The sequence below is a fragment of the Olea europaea genome, chromosome 17 (assembly GCF_002742605.1).
Source record: "Olea europaea var. sylvestris chromosome 17, O_europaea_v1, whole genome shotgun sequence".
Lineage (NCBI taxonomy): Eukaryota > Viridiplantae > Streptophyta > Magnoliopsida > Lamiales > Oleaceae > Olea > Olea europaea.
Genome location: NC_036253.1, coordinates 22,523,551 through 22,541,834, shown reverse-complemented (window position 1 = coordinate 22,541,834; position 18,284 = coordinate 22,523,551). Strand labels below are relative to the sequence as shown.

Here is an 18,284-nt window from a genome sequence, read left to right as displayed (position 1 = left end):
GTGAATTGATTATTGCTTTGGATGCATGAAAACACTCAGGCTTTCTATGCAAGAACTATATCCTAAACGTATTGGATAATACACTATATGGGGTATATAGTTCAAAGGAATCAGTTAAGGAATTATGGGATTCTTTGGAGACAAAGTACAAGACCAAGGATGTCGGAACAAAGAATCTCATTGTTGGTAAATTTTTGGACTACAAGATGGTGGATTCCAAAATCGTAATTAGCCAAGTGCAAGAGATTCAAGTCTTGTTGCACGATATCCATGCCGAGAAAATGGAATTGAGTAAATCATTCCAAGTGGCTGCCATTATTGAGAAACTCCCTCCTATGTGGATAGTTATTGAAAATTATCTCAAGCACAAACGCAAGGAAATGAATTTGGAAGAATTGATTGTGCGCTTGAGGATTGAAGAGGACAATCGAAAAATCGAACGAAGGCCGGTTGATCAAGATGGTGCAAATTTTGTTGAAATCGAACCAAAGGCAACAAACAAGAAACGAAAAGTTCCTAATTATGCACCACGAAGAGACAATTTCAAGAAGGCTAAAAAGTTCAAAGGGAATTGTTACAACTGTGGCAAGGCTGGATATCGTTCAAGTGAATGTCGAAAGCCAAAGAAAAATACTCAAGCCCACATGTTTGCAAATAACACTCTATCTGATAGACTACAAGAAATGAGTTTATCTGCAGTAGTGTCCGAATGCAGCATGATTAGAAATACTAGAGATTGTTGGATTGACACTGGTGCTACCCGCCGTATGTGTGCAGACAAGTGGATATTCTCCAACTATCAAGAATTGAATGGGGAACAACTATACATGGAAAATTCTGCAAGTTCCAAAGTTGAAGGACAAGGCAAAGTCACTTTGAAAATGACATCCGGGAAAGAATTCGTCCTCAACAATGTCCTACATGTGCCGGATATAAGAAAGAATTTAATGGCCGGATTTCTACTTAGCAAGAATGGTTTTAAACTTGTATTTGTATGGTTTTAAACTTGTATTTGTATCCGATAAATTTGTGTTATCTAAGAATGAGATGTATGTAGGGAAATAATACATATGTGATGGAATGTTCAAGTTGAACGTTCTTACAATTGTACCGAAGCAAGTCATTATAATTAAAACTATAAATTTTGTTTACTTGCTTGAGCCTTCATGATTGTGGCATAGTCGATTAGGACATGAGAATTACAAATTGTTGTGCAAACTAATGAATCAAAATTTAATTCCGGCACATAAAATAAATCCTAATCATAAATGTGAAATATGTGTTGAAACAAAAATGGCTAAAACACCGTTCCATTCAATACAAAGGAACACAACCCCTCTTGAATTGATCTTTAGCGATATATGCGATCTAAAATTTGTACAAAATTGAGGTGGTAAGAAATACTTTGTGATATTTATTGATGATTGTACACAGTTTTGCTATGTCTTTCTTTTGAGAAGTAAAGACGAAGCCTTGGATGCATTCAGAACCTATAAGGCTGAAGTTGAAACACAACTTGAAAAATGAATAAAAAAATATTCGTAGTGATAGAGGAGGTGAATATGGGGCACCGTTTGAAGACTTTTGTTCTGAACATGGTTGTTCATCAAACAATGGTACCTTACTCTTCTCAATCAAATAGTGTTGCAGAACGCAAAAATCGAACACTTAAAGAAATGATAAATGTCCTGTTAATAAGTTCGGGTTTACCACAAAACATGTGGGGGAGGCGATTTTAACGGCAAATAGTCTTCTTAATAAAATATCTCTTAAGAAAATGGAAGAGACACCATATGAACTATGGAAAGACCATCCTCCATCCTACCAATACTTGAAAGTGTGGGGATGTATGGCTAAGGTTGAGGTACCTAGGCCTAAACAAGTGAAAATCGGTCCTAAAACGATAGATTTCATATTTATTGGATACGCCAATAATAGTAGTACATATCAATTTCTTGTACACAAATTCGAAATACAAGATGTACACGAAGTGACCATAATTGAATCAAGGAATGCGACATTTTTTGAAGATATTTTTCCTTGCAAAGTTAAGAAAAATAGGAGTTCTAATAAGAAAACATATGAAACTACCAATGAAACTTCAAATGAGGAAGAACCAAGACGTAGTAAAAGGGCTAGGACTTCCAAGACGTTTGACCCATATTTTCTAATCTATATGGTAGAGGATGATCCAAAAACTTTCGATGAAACAATGTCTACACCGGAAGCACCGCATTAGAAAGAAGCTATCAATAGTGAGATAGATTCTATAATGCAAAACCATACATGAGAGGTGGTTGATTTACATCTCAGTAACAAGCCTTTAGAATGCAAATGGATATTCAAAAATAAATTAAAAACTGACGGATTCATTGATAAATATAAGGCTAGATTGGTTGCTAAAGGATATAGGCAAAAGGAAGGACTTGATTTCTTTGATACCTACTCACCCATGACTAGAATCACGTCGATAAGGTTGTTAATTACAATTGCGGCAATACACAATTTTGAGATTCATCAAATGGATGTAAAAACAACATTCTTAAACGGTGAGTTAGAAAAGAAGATTTACATGGAGCAACTTGAAGGGTTCGTTTCTCCTAAGTAAAAACACAAAGTGTGTAAACTTGTTAAGTCCTTGTATGGATTAAAACAGGCTCCTAAACAATGGCACTAAAAGTCTGACAAAATAATGTTGTCAAATGGATGCAAGATCAACGAATGTGAAAAATGTGTATATATTAAACATACATCGTATGCCTATGTAATTTTATGTCTATATGTGAACGATATGTTAATAATGGGCAATAGTCACGAAATGTTGCTTAACACCAAAAAGATGCTAAAAAAGCGTTTCGATATGAAAGATATAGGTGTGGCAGATGTAATCCTAGGATTAAAATCTCTAGAACGCAGGATGAAATTGTAGGTTCACAATCTTACTAGATAGAAAAAGTACTTAAGAAGTTTGACGTGTTTGAGGAAAGTCCTGCGAGAACTCCTCTTGATCCGAGTATGCACTTAATCAAGAATACGGGAGAAAGTATATCACAACTCAGATATTCACAAATAATTGGCAGTCTTATGTATATTACAAATTGCACTCGACCGGATATTGCTTTTGCGATGAATAAATTTAGTAGATTTATAAGTAATCCAAATCGTGGTCATTGGAAAGCTTTGACGAGAGTTTTAAGGTATTTGAAGTATACCTTAACCTATGGATTACACTTCACAAAATATCCTGCGGTACTAGAAGGATATTGTGATGCGAATTGGATATCCGATATGAAGGATTCCAAGTCCACTAGTGGTTATATAGTCACCATTGGTGTAGCTGCTGTATCATGGAAATCAACAAAGCAAATGTACATAGCTCGATCAACGATGAAATCTGAGTTTATTGCTTTGGACAAAGTTGGAGAAGAAGCAGAATGGCTTCGAAATTTCTTAGAAGATGTTCCATGTTGGCCCAAGCCATTACCTGCAATAAGTATACATTGTGATATTCAATCAGCAATTGGAAGGGCTCGAAGCAGCATGTATAATGGGAAGTCTAGACATATTCATCATAGACACAACACTATTAAGCAACTGATCTCAAATGGCGTTATCTCCGTAGATTATGTGAAATCAAAGGAGAATATTGCGGATCCACTTACGAAAAGTTTGCCTAGAGATTGAGTGCGTTGCCTATCGAGAGGAATGTGATTAAAGCCTACTACGTAAGAGTTTTTGCAATGGTAACCCTACCTTGTTGACTGGAGATCCCAAGATCTTGGTTCAAAGGGACAACTAAGTTGTGAAAATTCCATAAAGCACTTAGAAATTAGAATTCCTAACTCATTCCTATGATACTAAAGTGCTTTCTGCAGAGTGAATAGAGGCTAAGATTATCTTTTAATGATTCCTATATCTTGATTAAGTCAAGTGGAGTGAGGCAAAATACTCTTAATAGGAGGTCACATATGTAAGTGTGAAGTGGGGCCGCTTCGATAAGAATTGTTTAAGGTTTGATATCTCTAAACACTTATGAAACCAAGAAGGGTTCAGCGCCAGAATGAACTAAGTCATGAGAACTAAGTACAGAATAGGGAAGATATCTGTGCGAGTACTGTTGTCTTGACTTACACCAAAGGTTGAGCGGTTCAAGACCTATGGTTCACCAATTAGCCAAGTAAGTCCAACAGTGTTTCACTAAGAGATGTTCAAGGCCAGAAGCCACCTCCCTGATGCAGTATTTTTTTGCACCCTCTCTACATTGCATAATATCATCGCATTTGCATATACGTACCCGAATTTCCGTTCATGTGGGGGATTGTTGGAATTGGTTCAAATTATTAACCAAAAATTGGAAAATGAAAAGGTGTGTAAAAGTGGAAAATGAAAAGGTGTGACTACATGTCACTTTTGACAAAATATTCGGACTTCATCTGATGGTCAAATTACAAAAGTAAATAGACCAACTTATTCTACTCGTTGAGTAGATCGTCGTGTCATATTTGGAATCTCGAAACCAATTCGAGATGAATGAGAAATTAGGACCGAAGTTGAAAAAAATGAAGTGTTGCAACTTTTCGAAAGGATGCAATTTTGGCCAAGTGTTGCAACTTTTTTGAAAGGATGCATTTTTGGCCCATACTATTTCTTTGCACTCTTTCTACATCTATAAATAGAACCCTATGGACATGGTTTTATGTACATCAATTGCATTGAGCATTCATTCTCCTCTTACAATTCTCTCCTTTGTAATTCCATTGCATTCCGTTGCATTTCATACATTTCCTTTGTAGAGGGGAAATTCTGTCAAAAGTTCATCGGTTTCTTGTGGTTTGAAGTGCTGCTACCACAAGTTATGAATCCATTGTATTTTTGGAGATAAGTGTCATTCACCGTGAGTATTGTAGCGGGGCAATTTGTCTTAAGAAAAGAGATAACGACTCGTCTTGGATTATTCTCTATTTCTACTCCTTAATCCTTGTTTTGCGTAATCTTTATACCGAAACTCTATCCAAATTTTCATTCATATAAATTGTATTTTGATCATGTTCTTGCGGGTTAAAACTAATCAAACAAATATATCAAAAACCAACCCTTACATAACCCTTTTTATAATCATCTCCAATAGAATCTTCATGGGTTATTTGGGTTTATCGAAAAGCTTTCGAGCTCTTATACTGGGCTGTCCTTAAATCGGACACAGTAATACGAGGCCCAATTCATCAAATATTGCATCAAGGACCTAGGTTAGGTCTTCCTCCTCTAATGGAGGATCTATTAATTCAAAATCTTTCAGTTCCTCAAGGATTTCAATCATTTCTGTATCAATGGTTACCATATTGACCTTACAATTGGTTGCGTTTTGCAAAAAATTAATGTGGCATTCACTGGCTCCTATTTTTTATTGCTTTTGAACCTATTTTTTATTGCTTTTGAAGGTTTAAGTGTCATAATTCGCGAGGAATTTTATGCATTGGTGATGTATGAAGATGATGACTCATAATTCTTTTGGGGCTATTCTTCCAATACTCCGTGATAGGTTGATCACTAAGAACTCCACATAGTGGCATGCTATTTGGGGCTCGTTTTCCATCTTAACAGTAAGAGTGATTTTTTCCCTCGAGCTAATGCTACCACATGTGAACCCAAATAGTGGGCTGAAAATGGGAGTGAGTGGATGGTCAACTCTTATTTTATCAAATGTGGCTTCGAAGATGAAGTTAACGAAGCTTTCATTGTCCACTGATAAGTGTATTTTTGCACACTTATTTAATATCTAATTATATAATTGATTAAATGAATGAAATTCAACTCACAATTAGATAACATTTGTTTTTGTATGTCAAAAATCACCCAAGCGAAAGAGAACAAGGCAAAAGGAAGAAAATGGACCAAAATCGTACAAAATTATAAATTTGGATACCAAAATGCACAAGAATGGAAATTGAAGGACTTGGTGCAATTTATTGAGGGAAATTTGATAAAAGTCAAAATTTGAGGATTAAATTGTACAAGATCATAGTTGAGGAACCTGACGTGCAATTATTTAGGGGCTTTGGTGCAAAAGGAAACCATTTTCCTTGTCTTGACTAAGGCTAGGCGCCTAGGCGCTACTGTTGCCTAGACACCACTTTTAAATGCATGGGCTTTTTATACTCAATTGAAAGCCCATGGACTTGGCTGCAATTTCTGAATAGGGTTTTAAGATTTAAAATTAAGTAGCCCTTATTTTGAATTGACTTTTCTGGGCAGTGTCTTCTTCTTCCTTCTTTCTCTTTTCTTTATTTTTCATTTCTTTTCCCTTTTTTTTTTTTTTTTTTTTTTTTTTTTTTTTTGGGTTTCTTTTTTTTTTTTTTTTTTTCTTTTCCCTTTTTTTTTTTTTTTTTTTCTTTTCCCTTTTTTTTTTTTTTTTTTTCTTTTCCCTTTTTTTTTTTTTTTTTTTCTTTTCCCTTTTTTTTTTTTTTTTTTTCCTTTTTTTTTTTTTTTTTTTTTTTTTGTATTTTGGAGGACACATTCTAGAGCAAAAGGAGAATACATCTAAGGTGGAGAACTATTTGAAAGAAATCAAGGCAAAGTTTCAAAAAGAGTTTTATCTATAACTCAGCATTTTCTTAGTTTTTTTGCCATATTTATAATGTATTGCTATAAATATTCTATTTTTTATCATTTATATAATATGGGCTAATTTATTGTGTTGGGATTTATGTTATTAATTTAACCTAAATTTAATTAATTTTAATATTTGCTTTTTTAATATTAAAATGCTTATTTCTATGTGTATCTACTATTGTGTTTATTGCATTTTCATTTATGTGACCAATAAATGATTGTGTTTAGTATTTGTACATCGTTCAAGAGAAATTGTGTTTTTACACCAAATAGTAGAAACCCTAGATTTGTGTAGAGGATAGAGATATATCATTAACCTTAGATGACCCATTGATCTATTTTCACAAATATTTAATGTGGTTATTTGGTTCAACATAGAAGTATAATATGTTAAACCAATCAATTATGATTTCACTCGAGAGATTTAACTAACTAAAATTAGAAAATTGTGTCTAATATCGTAAATGAATAATTTATTAATTGGCTTTTAGATAAATTAATTAGGTGACGGTTAAGCAAGACCATGAATCCCAACCACGTTTTCTTTCGAAATTTCCAAAATTTTTATATTTTCCTATTTTTGTATAGTTTTAGTTATATCCTCATTTTCAAAATTATAAAAGTAATTGTGTGTTTATTTTTATTGTTAGAATTAAATTAATTAAAATTGTATATTCGAAAGTATACATTTCTCGAGGGATCGAGAATTTGAACTCAAAAGTTCCATTTTATCACTTGAACGCGACCCGTGCACTTACGGTTTATAATTTTAGCAAACAAGATTTTGGCGCCGTTGCCAAGGAATATTTTTTACTTTAATTACCACTTTAGTTAATTTTAGTTTTATCAATTTTTTATATACTCTTGTTTGCTTTTATTTTTTTATATATATATTGGCTAACCCTATATTGTTAATCTACCTTATTTTTGTATTTTTTACTTGTACTTTTCAGATATTTGCAGGATTTTGAATTTGGTAAAGTAACAAAATTGTTGCAATGACAAATCTCTATATGGACAGTCAAGATATACTTGGAGATATCCAAGTTGTGAAAATTGTTACGCAAAAAAAAACTTGTCTTGTTGGATGAAAGTGATATGCTTATAGGAGATTACATGTATTGGAAAGGATTTCAACAATGGGGGTACAATCCACTTGAAGGCGTCAATGAGACCGACTCATTGTCCGTGAATTTAAATTGTGGATTGATCATTCAATCTGAAAAAATATCAACATTTGTAGAATGGCTTGAAGTGAATGATAATTTAATCACAAAGGAACTAATCGAGGATGTAGGAATCAATGAAGATGACATCAACATACATTCGTCCGACTTTATTGATTGCATCGAAGTTGATTTTGTGATTAAGTCTGAAGAGAAGATGAAAATCTACATTATTAAGTTTGAATTGGATGGAATGGGAAAGTCCTATTATATTGAAAATGGCAATGTTGAGGTTTGTAAATCAAATGAGAAGTAGAACAAAGCCAAACAAAGCAAGGCATCCAAAGCCTTCTTTAGGTGCTTATGATTCAATTGTCAAAGTCGAGCTAAAACTATTAAAAAAAAAAAGAAAAGAAAAAAAAAGAGCTTGCTAGGAGACATCTTAATTTTCTAAAATTTAAGTTTTTTTTATTCACTTTTATGCATTTTAATGATTTTATTTAATTAGTTATCATTTTCTATAGGTGATTTTTGAAGCCCTACATATCCGTGGTTTCTCACAAGTTTGGGGGTAAATTGTGTACAAGAATGTCACTTGCCTAAGTTCATTAAGAGTATCACAAGTCCAATTCAAGCATTAGTACCTTTCACAAATGTCTAATTGGGAAAATTCATTATTCTCTCTTTTCTTTTATTTTATTTTTTTACACATTGAGGACAATGTGTGATTTAAGTTTGAGGGTCGTTGTGCTTTAATTGTTTTGATATTATGTTGACATGTTAGAGCCTTGTTGGCTTGAGATTGTTTGATGTTTTAAACTGTTGTTGATTCATGAGCTATGACCAAATATGTTATTTGTGCCTAAATTTTGCTTGTCCATGTGAGATCTCAAATTACTTTGAGCATAGTAGTCATTATTAATTGCTATCTAGATGTGGAATTTTTTATTGATGAAGAGATTTTTGAATTGGTTGAAATAGTTTGTGAGTTGCTTGAAAATTCTTATCAACTTATATCCACTTCTCTTTCACTTAACCATACTGTAAGATAAGTTTAGGGGTAGTCGAGCTGGTGAAGGATAATGTCTAGAAGTGTGTTGATTCCATACATGTTGAAAATATTTGTGTGAAGTGTCTTTTGCCAAGTATAAGTTAGGTAGTGACCATATGCTAGGGATCTAAGCCCCATGTAATTTTGTTGTGCTTAAAAGGATGATATTGCCTTGTTAAATCTTAGGCCTCATCTTGTAGCCTTTTTGACTCGAGTTATTAAGTCCATTGGAGTATCTCAAAATCTGGTATCCTTTGGTCTAAACAATTGGGGAGATATCGATCTAAAGTTCACTATAAAAGTTAAGAAGAAAGCTTAAAGGGGTGAGGCAAAACATGGAATTTAATTGAGAAAGAAAAAAAAAGAATTAATTCGGTGCAATTATAATTGATGTTTGAGTTTAAATAACTAGTGGATTTGAATTACATAGTAAAAACTTGAATGTGAGAGGACTCATTAGTGGAGAATCATCACATGTCTAAATGTTGAGGTTACCAGTTAGACTCAACCGAACTAGAGCGAGAAAAGAAATGAGTAGTTGGAAAGAAACCTTTAGATTTATACACTGAAAAAAAGAAGAATTATATTTATTTGAGGAGTGTAAATCTCACCGGTGGAAAAGGAAATATTTGACCACAAAGGATCGGGTTGGAGTCAATTTGAAGATTTTTTTGTCTTGACGACTTCTTCCTAATTTAGATGACAATTGAAGGTGACTATGCACACACACCAATTGAACATTGGATAAGTTTAAATTATTTTTGTTAGTATTATTTGAAACATATTTGAGAATTGATTATACAATTTTTCACTTTTTGATATTTTTGGCAAGTTATCTAATGTGTTGATCATTATCACGTATGCTTGATGTGTTGTAGATAATCTTGCTTGAGATGAGCAAGAGTTTAAGTTTTTACAAATATTTGACAAGTGCGTTTTTGTACACTTATTTAATACCTAAATATGTTTATAATTGATTAAATGAATGAAATTCTATTCACAATCAGGTAACATTAGCTTTTGTAGGCCAAAAATCACCCAAATGAAAGAGGATAAGGTAAAATGAGGAAAAAGGGACCAAAAGCATACAAATTTGTAAATTTGGACTAAAATGCAAAAGGACATAAAGTGAAGGAATTGAGGTGCAATTTATGAAGGGCAAAATTGATATAAAAGTCAAATCTTGGGATCAAACAATATCAAAGTTGAGAAACCTAACATGCAATTATTTGAGAACTTGGCTGTAAAAGGAAACAATTTTTCTTGTTTTCACTGAGACTAGACATCTAGGCGCCACTGTTTTGACATCTCATTTAAATGGACGGGGCCTTTTTTATACTCAATTGAAGGCCCATGAACTTGGATGCAAATTCTAAATAGGGTTTTGAGATAAAAATCAAGCAGCCCTTGTTTTGAATTGACTTTTCCTCTTTGTTGGGCTATGTCTTCTTCTTCCTTCTTTCTCTTTTCTTTATTTTTCGTTTTTTTTCTTTTCCCTTTTTTTTCCTTTTCCTTTTTGTTTTCTTGGTATTTTGGACGACACAATCTAGTGCAAAGGGAGAATACATCTAACATGAAGAAATATTTGGTAAAATCTAGGCCAAGCTTCCATAAGGGGTTTTATTTATAACTTTGCATTTTCTTAATTATTTTGTCATATTCGTAATGTATTGTTATAAATATTTTTTTTACCATTTATATAATATGGACTAATTTATTATGTGACCAATGAATGATTGTGTTCAGTAATTTGTTACTAATCTAGCTTTAATTAATTTTAAAATTAGCTTTTTAATGTTAAAATGCTTATTTCCATGTCTATCTACTATTTTATTTATTGCATTTTCATTGATGTGACGAATGAATGAATGAGTTTAGTAATTTACACATCATTTGAGAGAAAATTGTTCATTTTAGACCAAATAGTAAGAATCCTAAATTTGTGTAGAGAATAAAGAAATACTTCTAGCCTTAAATGACTCATTGAGATAGTTTCACAAAAATTTAATGCGGTCCTTTAGTTTTAATCGACATAAAGATATAGTATGTCAAACAAATCAATTAAGATTAATTTTGCTCTAAAAAAGTAATTAACTAAAATTGAAAAATCAAGTCTAATGTTGTAAATGAGTAATTTATTAATTGGCTTTTGATAAATTAATTAGGCAACGGTTAAGCGAAACCATGAATCCCAACTGTGTGTTCCTTCGAAAATTTCAAGATTTTTATATTTTCCTCTAGTTTTTAATTATTTTCAAAATTATAATATTTATTGTGTGTTTGTTTTTTATTGTTAAAAATAAATTAATTAAAGTTGTATAATCAAAAATACAAATTTTTTGAGGGATCAATAATTCGGACTCAAAAAGTCCACTTTATTACTTGAACGTGACCCATATACTTGCGGTTTATAATTTTCGCGAACATCCACTAGCATGCACTTCATCGCGATGCAGGCTAACATTGTTCTCACTATTAAGGTATCGTAGTAGGGGTAGTGCAATTCCCTGGCATCTTCTTCGGTGTAGGTGATGGGTTCTACCACTCTTGATCTACAAGTTTGGTTCTTGACTATGTAGCTAGTCATTGAGGGTCTCTGGCCTCCATAGCATAGTTTTTATGGGCTTTCTTGGACCATTCTCCTACGTAGAGACCCCAAAAAATATGGTTATGGTTAAAATGTTGTTTCTCACAGACAACGCATTTTGTTGAACTTGGGCAGTGTAGCAAACAGATAGACTCAACTCATGTCCATATGTCAAGTTTTTGCACACTTGGACAAAAGTTAGGCATACGTAGCATTCTTTGATGGAGGGAGAACGGCTGCGGACATTCTAGCTATCAAGTCAACCAACTATATAGATATATTTGGATGTGGGACTTGCTATTCCCTAGTTAGCTGCCTGTGGCCAGTCTCATAGGATGACGAGGCATAATAGTAATAAAAAATTATGATGACTAATCCAAAAAATTGATTTTTTGACCCCCCTTACATTTTGAATAATTGTATTTATGTACCGTTAATACGATCTGAAAAATTTAACACAAGTAACATGAAACAATTCAATTATTCTTAATAACTCTACTACAAAACTTAGCAATTGGACGATGGATCATGCTACAAGTATATTTTCTTTGACTTCAAATTTGACATTCAATGAGGTGGCGACAATGATTGCTTTTAATTTGAAGCACACTCCATCAACTTACTGGTCAAATTCCATCCACATAAGAAGGTTTCATCCTTGATGTTAACAAAGAATATAAATTTAGCATCATTCTTTGACAATGCAATTACCTCTTATTTTTAAGTCTAAATTGTAGGGTCGGACATGGTCCAATTTGGATCGGTTCTAATAAGAACCGAACTTGAAATTTTTGGGTATTTAGTAAGTGGAATTGTCGGATCCAAATTTAATTATGAAACCATTCGGGTTCAATTCCTAGATCCCGTATTATAATTAAATTTTTTAATATTTACAAAATGACATTGATTCAACTAATGATATGTTCAATTTTAGTTCTTATAAAATAATATAATTCAATCTTATGTGTCTTTTGCGTCTCTATTTTTCTGAGTTCTTCATAAATTTGATTGTTAAAATCACAGGAAGAGGATAGTGAGCTCAAAATAATTAAGAGAGACATTGTCGAGTTTCGATTCGATTTCTCTAGAATAGTAGAAATGACACGACGGTAGAGTAACAGATTTAAATAAAACTTAGGTTAATTTGATTAAGTTGGCTTTGAACTGAAAATTAGAAATAGAAAAATCGTATTTTTGGGATTGAACTAAATTAATTGGTTAGTAAATTTATTTAGAAAAAATAAAATAATTTGATGTATTTAAAATAAATTAATTGAAAAATTAGAAAAATTCGATTTTTATTCGATTTTTCGGTTATTGATCTAGAACCGAAAACGGAACCAAACCCATCAGTTCTCGATTTAAATACCCGTTCGAGTTTTTAACTTAAAAAGAATCGTTCGTTCAGGTTCGATCAGTTCGGCTCGAGAGTTTTGTCCAGCCCTACTAAATTGAAATAAGTCATAGGCTAACTCTATGTGACTTACCTAAAATGTAATTGGAATTGACCAAGTGAATTGCTAATTGACCATTCGCTTTCTCATAATTTACTACCTCGTTAAAAAAAATTAATTTAAAGATGACAATGGAGTCGACCATGAATACATATTTAACGTTTTTAAAAATGATTTAGCATTTTAATTTTTCACTTCATATGATTATATTTTTCAAAGAAGAATTCTTACATGGCTTTCACCAAAAATAACTTATGTACGACTTTCACAAAAAAATAGATATTTTGATGTTTGTGAATTGTCCACTCAAGAATCTAAATAGAGGGTTCATAAAGATCACAAACTTGTGTAGCACTTAGGTACGTAGGATTGGATGCTATTAACGATATGAGAATTGTGGCACGAGCTTTCAATTATTATGTTGAATGTGTTTTATAAAACATGTAGGTATTCTACTATATATAGTTCCCTCGAGCTTCCAAATTTACATTCAAGAAAAATGCGTAGGAGTTCAATTATTTATTTTTTTAAGTTTATTAAATCCGAGGAGGGGAAAATAAAATAAAATAAAATAAAATTGGTGCAAAATATGAAAATTTGACACGGTGTACACTTCATAACCTAACTTTTCTTCAGCATACCCGACAATACATTAATTACTGTATTTTATAAACAATATAAATTAGTGGGTCCCAAACTATGAACTTTGTAGTTAAGCAAAGATCCTGATTCGTTTTAATGTATCATAATTTTTATCTTAACTTGGTGAAACTACCCAAGTTGTCTTTACACCTACTTTTCTTCAACTTTTTATTTTTTTATTTTTAACTTTCCCACACAACAAACAAGAAAAGAATGAAGCAATCCACCACCTGATAATGCCCCTCTCTGTCTCATGTTCCAACATTTCTAGTGGCTAATACATTCTATCCTTCACAATCCGCACAAAGATGCGTTTGGCATATAGTATTAAGTGTGTTTGAGTCACATTATTTTGAAAGAATGTATTTTGAAAAAGTAAATTGATGGAGAATGTATAGCTAAAAAATGAGGAAAAAATTTAGATTTGCGTGTAATATTATTTTATTGAAAATTGTGTAGTTGAAATGATGTCAAATCACTGTTTAAGAGTGTATTTTTTTGAAAGAATGATGTCAAATTTTACTATACAGAATCACAAAGTTTCTAGCTCGTGTGTTTTAACATTTTTCAGTGGAACAATACATTTAATCCTCCACGGTCGATTCAAGATGTTCTTGATATATAGTTTTGAACTGTACTATACAAAATGATATGAGCAAAATTTATATCTTTCTCCAGTGTTTTCTTAGTAAACAACACATTCTATCTTTCACGGTCGATTTTATACATATGTTTGATGTGCAATACTATAGTCTAATGTATAAAACATCGAAAAATAGTCCGATAAGTTAAACTATATTTTATTTCTTGCATTTTAAAAGTATCCCAAAATTGCACCATCCCATTAATTATATTGATGTATTATTAGTGGTTACATATTTAAAAATATCTTATTCAATTGGACAAAGTTGAGAGTCAAAATTACTGTTTTTTTCTTAGATTGGGAGAGAAAATTTTAATTACGTAATTGGATTTCCTTTTGCACTATGATTGATTGAAGATTCCTTTTGGGTTATCGAAAAGACTTCATCAAGGTGAAAGTTAAAATTTCTTCTTTAATATTTTCCAAGTCTGACACACTATCTTTAGTGCAATGAAAAGGGAAAATATATGAAACAAGCTTTTTAATTCTTTTAATCCCTTAAATCTTCCTAATAAACATTTTAATCCTTGGATATGAAACATATAGACGTCATAGGCCAATCTTTTCAATATTAATGTTTGGCTCTTGCTTTTTGACCACTTAATGTGGTCGATCATTAGGCTTGGATTAATCCTCCTTCTTTGGCAATCCTACGTCATAAAAAAGAGCAATTTTGTTTCGCTAGTGAGACTGATCGAGAAGTTAAGCGGCTAATTATTGTTGCAAATGTATGTAGATGAAAAAATAAGTTGAGACATGCCAAATTTATCTTTGTTTTGTTTTTTGTTTTTTTTTTTTTTTCAGTAATAGTATGCCTCTTTAAAATTTTATATTTTCCACTTTACACTTTCCAGTACTAATAAATAACCCGGGATTATGAAAAAAAATAAATAAATAAATAAATTAATTAATTAATAGAAGGGGTCCTTGATAGTCTAATAGTGAAATTTGGTATGGTAACGGGTGGTGAGAAGACTAATGAATAATACTCTATGTCCCATTACCATGTGGATCCTCGTATTCCTTTACATCAATTCTTTGCATTTGAATAGTAGGGGGCGGGGCGGGTGAGGTTTGATTAGTTTCCTCGGTCCTAGTATTATGTAGGGGCCCCACATAGATGAGTTCGGACTTGTTGTTTCGAACTTGCATTTTTAACATGTTGACACGTTACTCTTTTTTGGCAAATAGAAAGACATCTAGACGTTTTTCAACCCATTTGCACGCTATGTCTTGACGATGCCGTTTTCCCATTTATTTTGATAAGAAAAGATGATGTAATTAAGTGTGAAATATGTATTGAGAAACGGTAAATCATAGCCACCCCGTCCCCATTCCTACTATTCATTTTACCCAAAAACAGAGAACTCACTATACACACACATATATATATACACCACTCCTCTATTTTCCCTAACCAAACCTCCCAACATTTTTTTCTTCATTTCTCCTCAAACTTAGATGGGTTTTAACGAAATTTGCAACACGGGCTTGGTTTTAGGGTTGGGATTATCATCAACAGATGAAAATCACAAATCCAAAATACCAACCTTGAAATTCAACTGCTTGGGAAAAACATCAGAGCCTTCACTGGCTCTCAGCCTTTGTGGTGATCCTGGCTATGATCGGACGGTGAAAAAAGCTGTGGATATTACTGATCAGACGGGTGATTTGTATCGTCAAGATAGTACAGTTTCATCTCTCTCTAATCTCAGCGTGAAGAGAGAGAGAGAATTTGGGAGTGAAGAAGGAGAGATAGAGAGAGTTTGTTCAAGAGTTAGTGATGAAGATGATGATGGAGGCTATAACGGAAGGAAGAAACTCAGACTGACTAAAGCTCAATCTGCCCTTTTAGAAGAAAACTTCAAACAAAACAGCACTCTCAATCCTGTAATCTCTCTCTCTCTCTCTCTCTCTCTCTCCCTCTCTCCCTCTCTCCCTCTCTCCCTCTCCCTCTCCCTCTCCCTCTCTCCTATATGTATTTTTATATCATTTCATATGCAATTCACACTTAAGATGGTGGTCAAATCGAACACCAATCTTGAGTCCGATTGCTTGTTTGAACTTTAAATTGATTGGGGTTCCGTAAAACGTGAAGCATATTAAGAACAGTAGCCAAACTTATGTTTTGTGTTCATATCATCTTTATTCGATATGAAATTTATTTTTAACAGATCTTACTGATGATAGCTTTTGATTTATCAGAAACAAAAGCAAGAATTGGCACGGGAGTTGCATCTGAGGCCTCGGCAAGTGGAAGTGTGGTTCCAGAACAGAAGAGCAAGGTCTCGTCTTTATCTAAAAGCTTAAATTATTTAGATTTTACCATATAGGTCAAATTCATCTTTTGCATCAAAATTGTGTTCCGGTTCAGTTTGATAAATTTCAGTAGCATCTAAACCATCGATTTAATTTACACAGGACAAAGCTGAAGCAAACAGAAGTGGATTGCGAGTTATTGAAGAAATGCTGCGAAACACTAAAAGAAGAAAACAGAAATTTGCACAAGGAATTACAAGAATTGAAGGCACAAAAACTCGCACAGCCCTTTTACATGGCTGCCACCCTCTCCATGTGCCCCTCTTGCGAAAGGATCGGCGGTGGAGGCGGCACCGGTGCCGCCGGCAGTGAAATTCCGGCCAAGAGCCCATTTTCTATGGCTCCTAGGTCTCACTTCTTTAATCCCTTCGCCAACCCACCACCAGCAACCTGTTAATTAATTAGTTAGTTTATATTTTCTTAGCTTGAAGAAAAATATATATAAAAATCCACCCAACCCTCCATTTTACTGGTTATGGGCTTGTATTAGAATTTGTAGAAAAAATACAGAATCTTTTATTAATCTTTTTACGTGTTTTTAATAGCAAACGTTTGTAAATATATATCAGTGTAATATATATGAATTGAGTGATTATTAATTATTGTTCTTTTGCATTCAATTATTGGTGTATGATTACACATGTAACAACTGTATTAGCCATCTTTGATTTTAGGACAAGGAAAAAGAGTAGAAAAATGTATATGTTTGTTGTGTCTTTTTATAAAAGTATCTATTTATAGGACAATTACAACAATGTACGAAAAGTTACAATTAATGAAATAATACTACAATAATTACAATGTGTACAATAATGGCAGAGTATATATTTGATTTAGTTTTAACGTCCCCTTGAACTCAAGATTGAGAAGACACTACCAACATGAGCTTGATTTCGATGGATGAACTTTAGTAAACACATAAGCAGTTTGAGCGATGGAACAATATTTATTTGTTCACTTGTGAAATACATCATTGTAAACAATTTGAATAGCACTTCGATAATCACAACAGAATAGTGTTGGAGAAGAGTGTATGCATATCATGTTTATGATGACTATCTCAATTAATTTTTACCATACATTTAATGAAATCTACAACTTTTTTACCATACATTCCATCAACTTTTATTCAAATTTGGTAGAAAAATGTTTTTTTTTTTTTTATCTAAACTAAACAGAGGTTTATACAGCATGATACGATAAAGCATCCAGTCCCAGAACGCCTCAGATTTATATAAAAAATACATGTAATAAAAAATTAAATAAGTATATGATGATATATGATTAGCAATGGGGTAGGGTTGTCATCGTGTCCCGTTCCGATCCATCGTCCAAAAATCCTCAACAAGACAGAGGACAAGGAGGGCCACTTTAACACACCCCACCTCGTTGTAATTCCTATAAATGTTACAAATAAATAGAAAAAATTAATAATTTTATACGAAAAAGATATTATTTAAAAAAATGTTAGATGGGTGGGATGGGGTTGGGGCAACCGTCTTCATGCCTTCTTTTGGTTATTGAATAGTCACATATAGTCAATATCTAGCTAGAAACGTCTAAGTAATTTCGCGGTGTTGGCATTGCACACGTGTGAGTCATTGAGGGAGGGATTTGGCTCACGTGTAATGGTCTAGTTATGTTAGTTTATTGCTACAGAAAGGCGACGGTGAGAGGCGTGTGGGTTAAGAAAGGAATAGAAAATCTTAATAGGTTTAAAATTAAATTTAAAAAAAAATAAAGAAATTAAAAAGCAGAGTCGTTGAATCAAATATTATGGGCCTGATAGGACGCGTGATATGGCCCAACCTTT

The 18,284-nt window shown here is 32.8% G+C and overlaps 1 protein-coding gene across 2 annotated transcripts; it reads left to right on the top strand.

Moving 5' to 3' along the window:
* The first annotated feature begins 15,484 nt into the window (after positions 1–15,484).
* On the top strand, positions 15,485–17,091 carry LOC111365438 (homeobox-leucine zipper protein HAT22-like). Of its 2 annotated transcripts, none has more exons than XM_022985979.1 (3): positions 15,485–16,042; positions 16,343–16,437; positions 16,574–17,091. In XM_022985979.1, the coding sequence occupies exons 1-3, from the start codon at positions 15,614–15,616 to the stop codon at positions 16,866–16,868; spliced, it is 819 nt and encodes a 272-aa protein (XP_022841747.1). In that variant the 5' UTR covers positions 15,485–15,613; the 3' UTR covers positions 16,869–17,091. The 2 variants fall into 2 exon arrangements, with proteins under 2 accessions (XP_022841747.1, XP_022841748.1); XM_022985980.1 differs by having other exon boundaries at positions 15,497–16,042; positions 16,358–16,437.
* Positions 17,092–18,284: the final 1,193 nt, after the last annotated feature.

Coding starts and splice junctions, on each gene's coding strand:
- LOC111365438 (XM_022985979.1), top strand. CDS start 15,614: ATGGGTTTTAACGAAATTTGCAACACGGGCTTGGTTTTAGGGTTGGGA. Junction 16,043..16,342: donor AAAACAGCACTCTCAATCCT/GTAATCTCTCTC, acceptor TACTGATGATAG/CTTTTGATTTATCAGAAACA. Junction 16,438..16,573: donor TTCCAGAACAGAAGAGCAAG/GTCTCGTCTTTA, acceptor TAATTTACACAG/GACAAAGCTGAAGCAAACAG.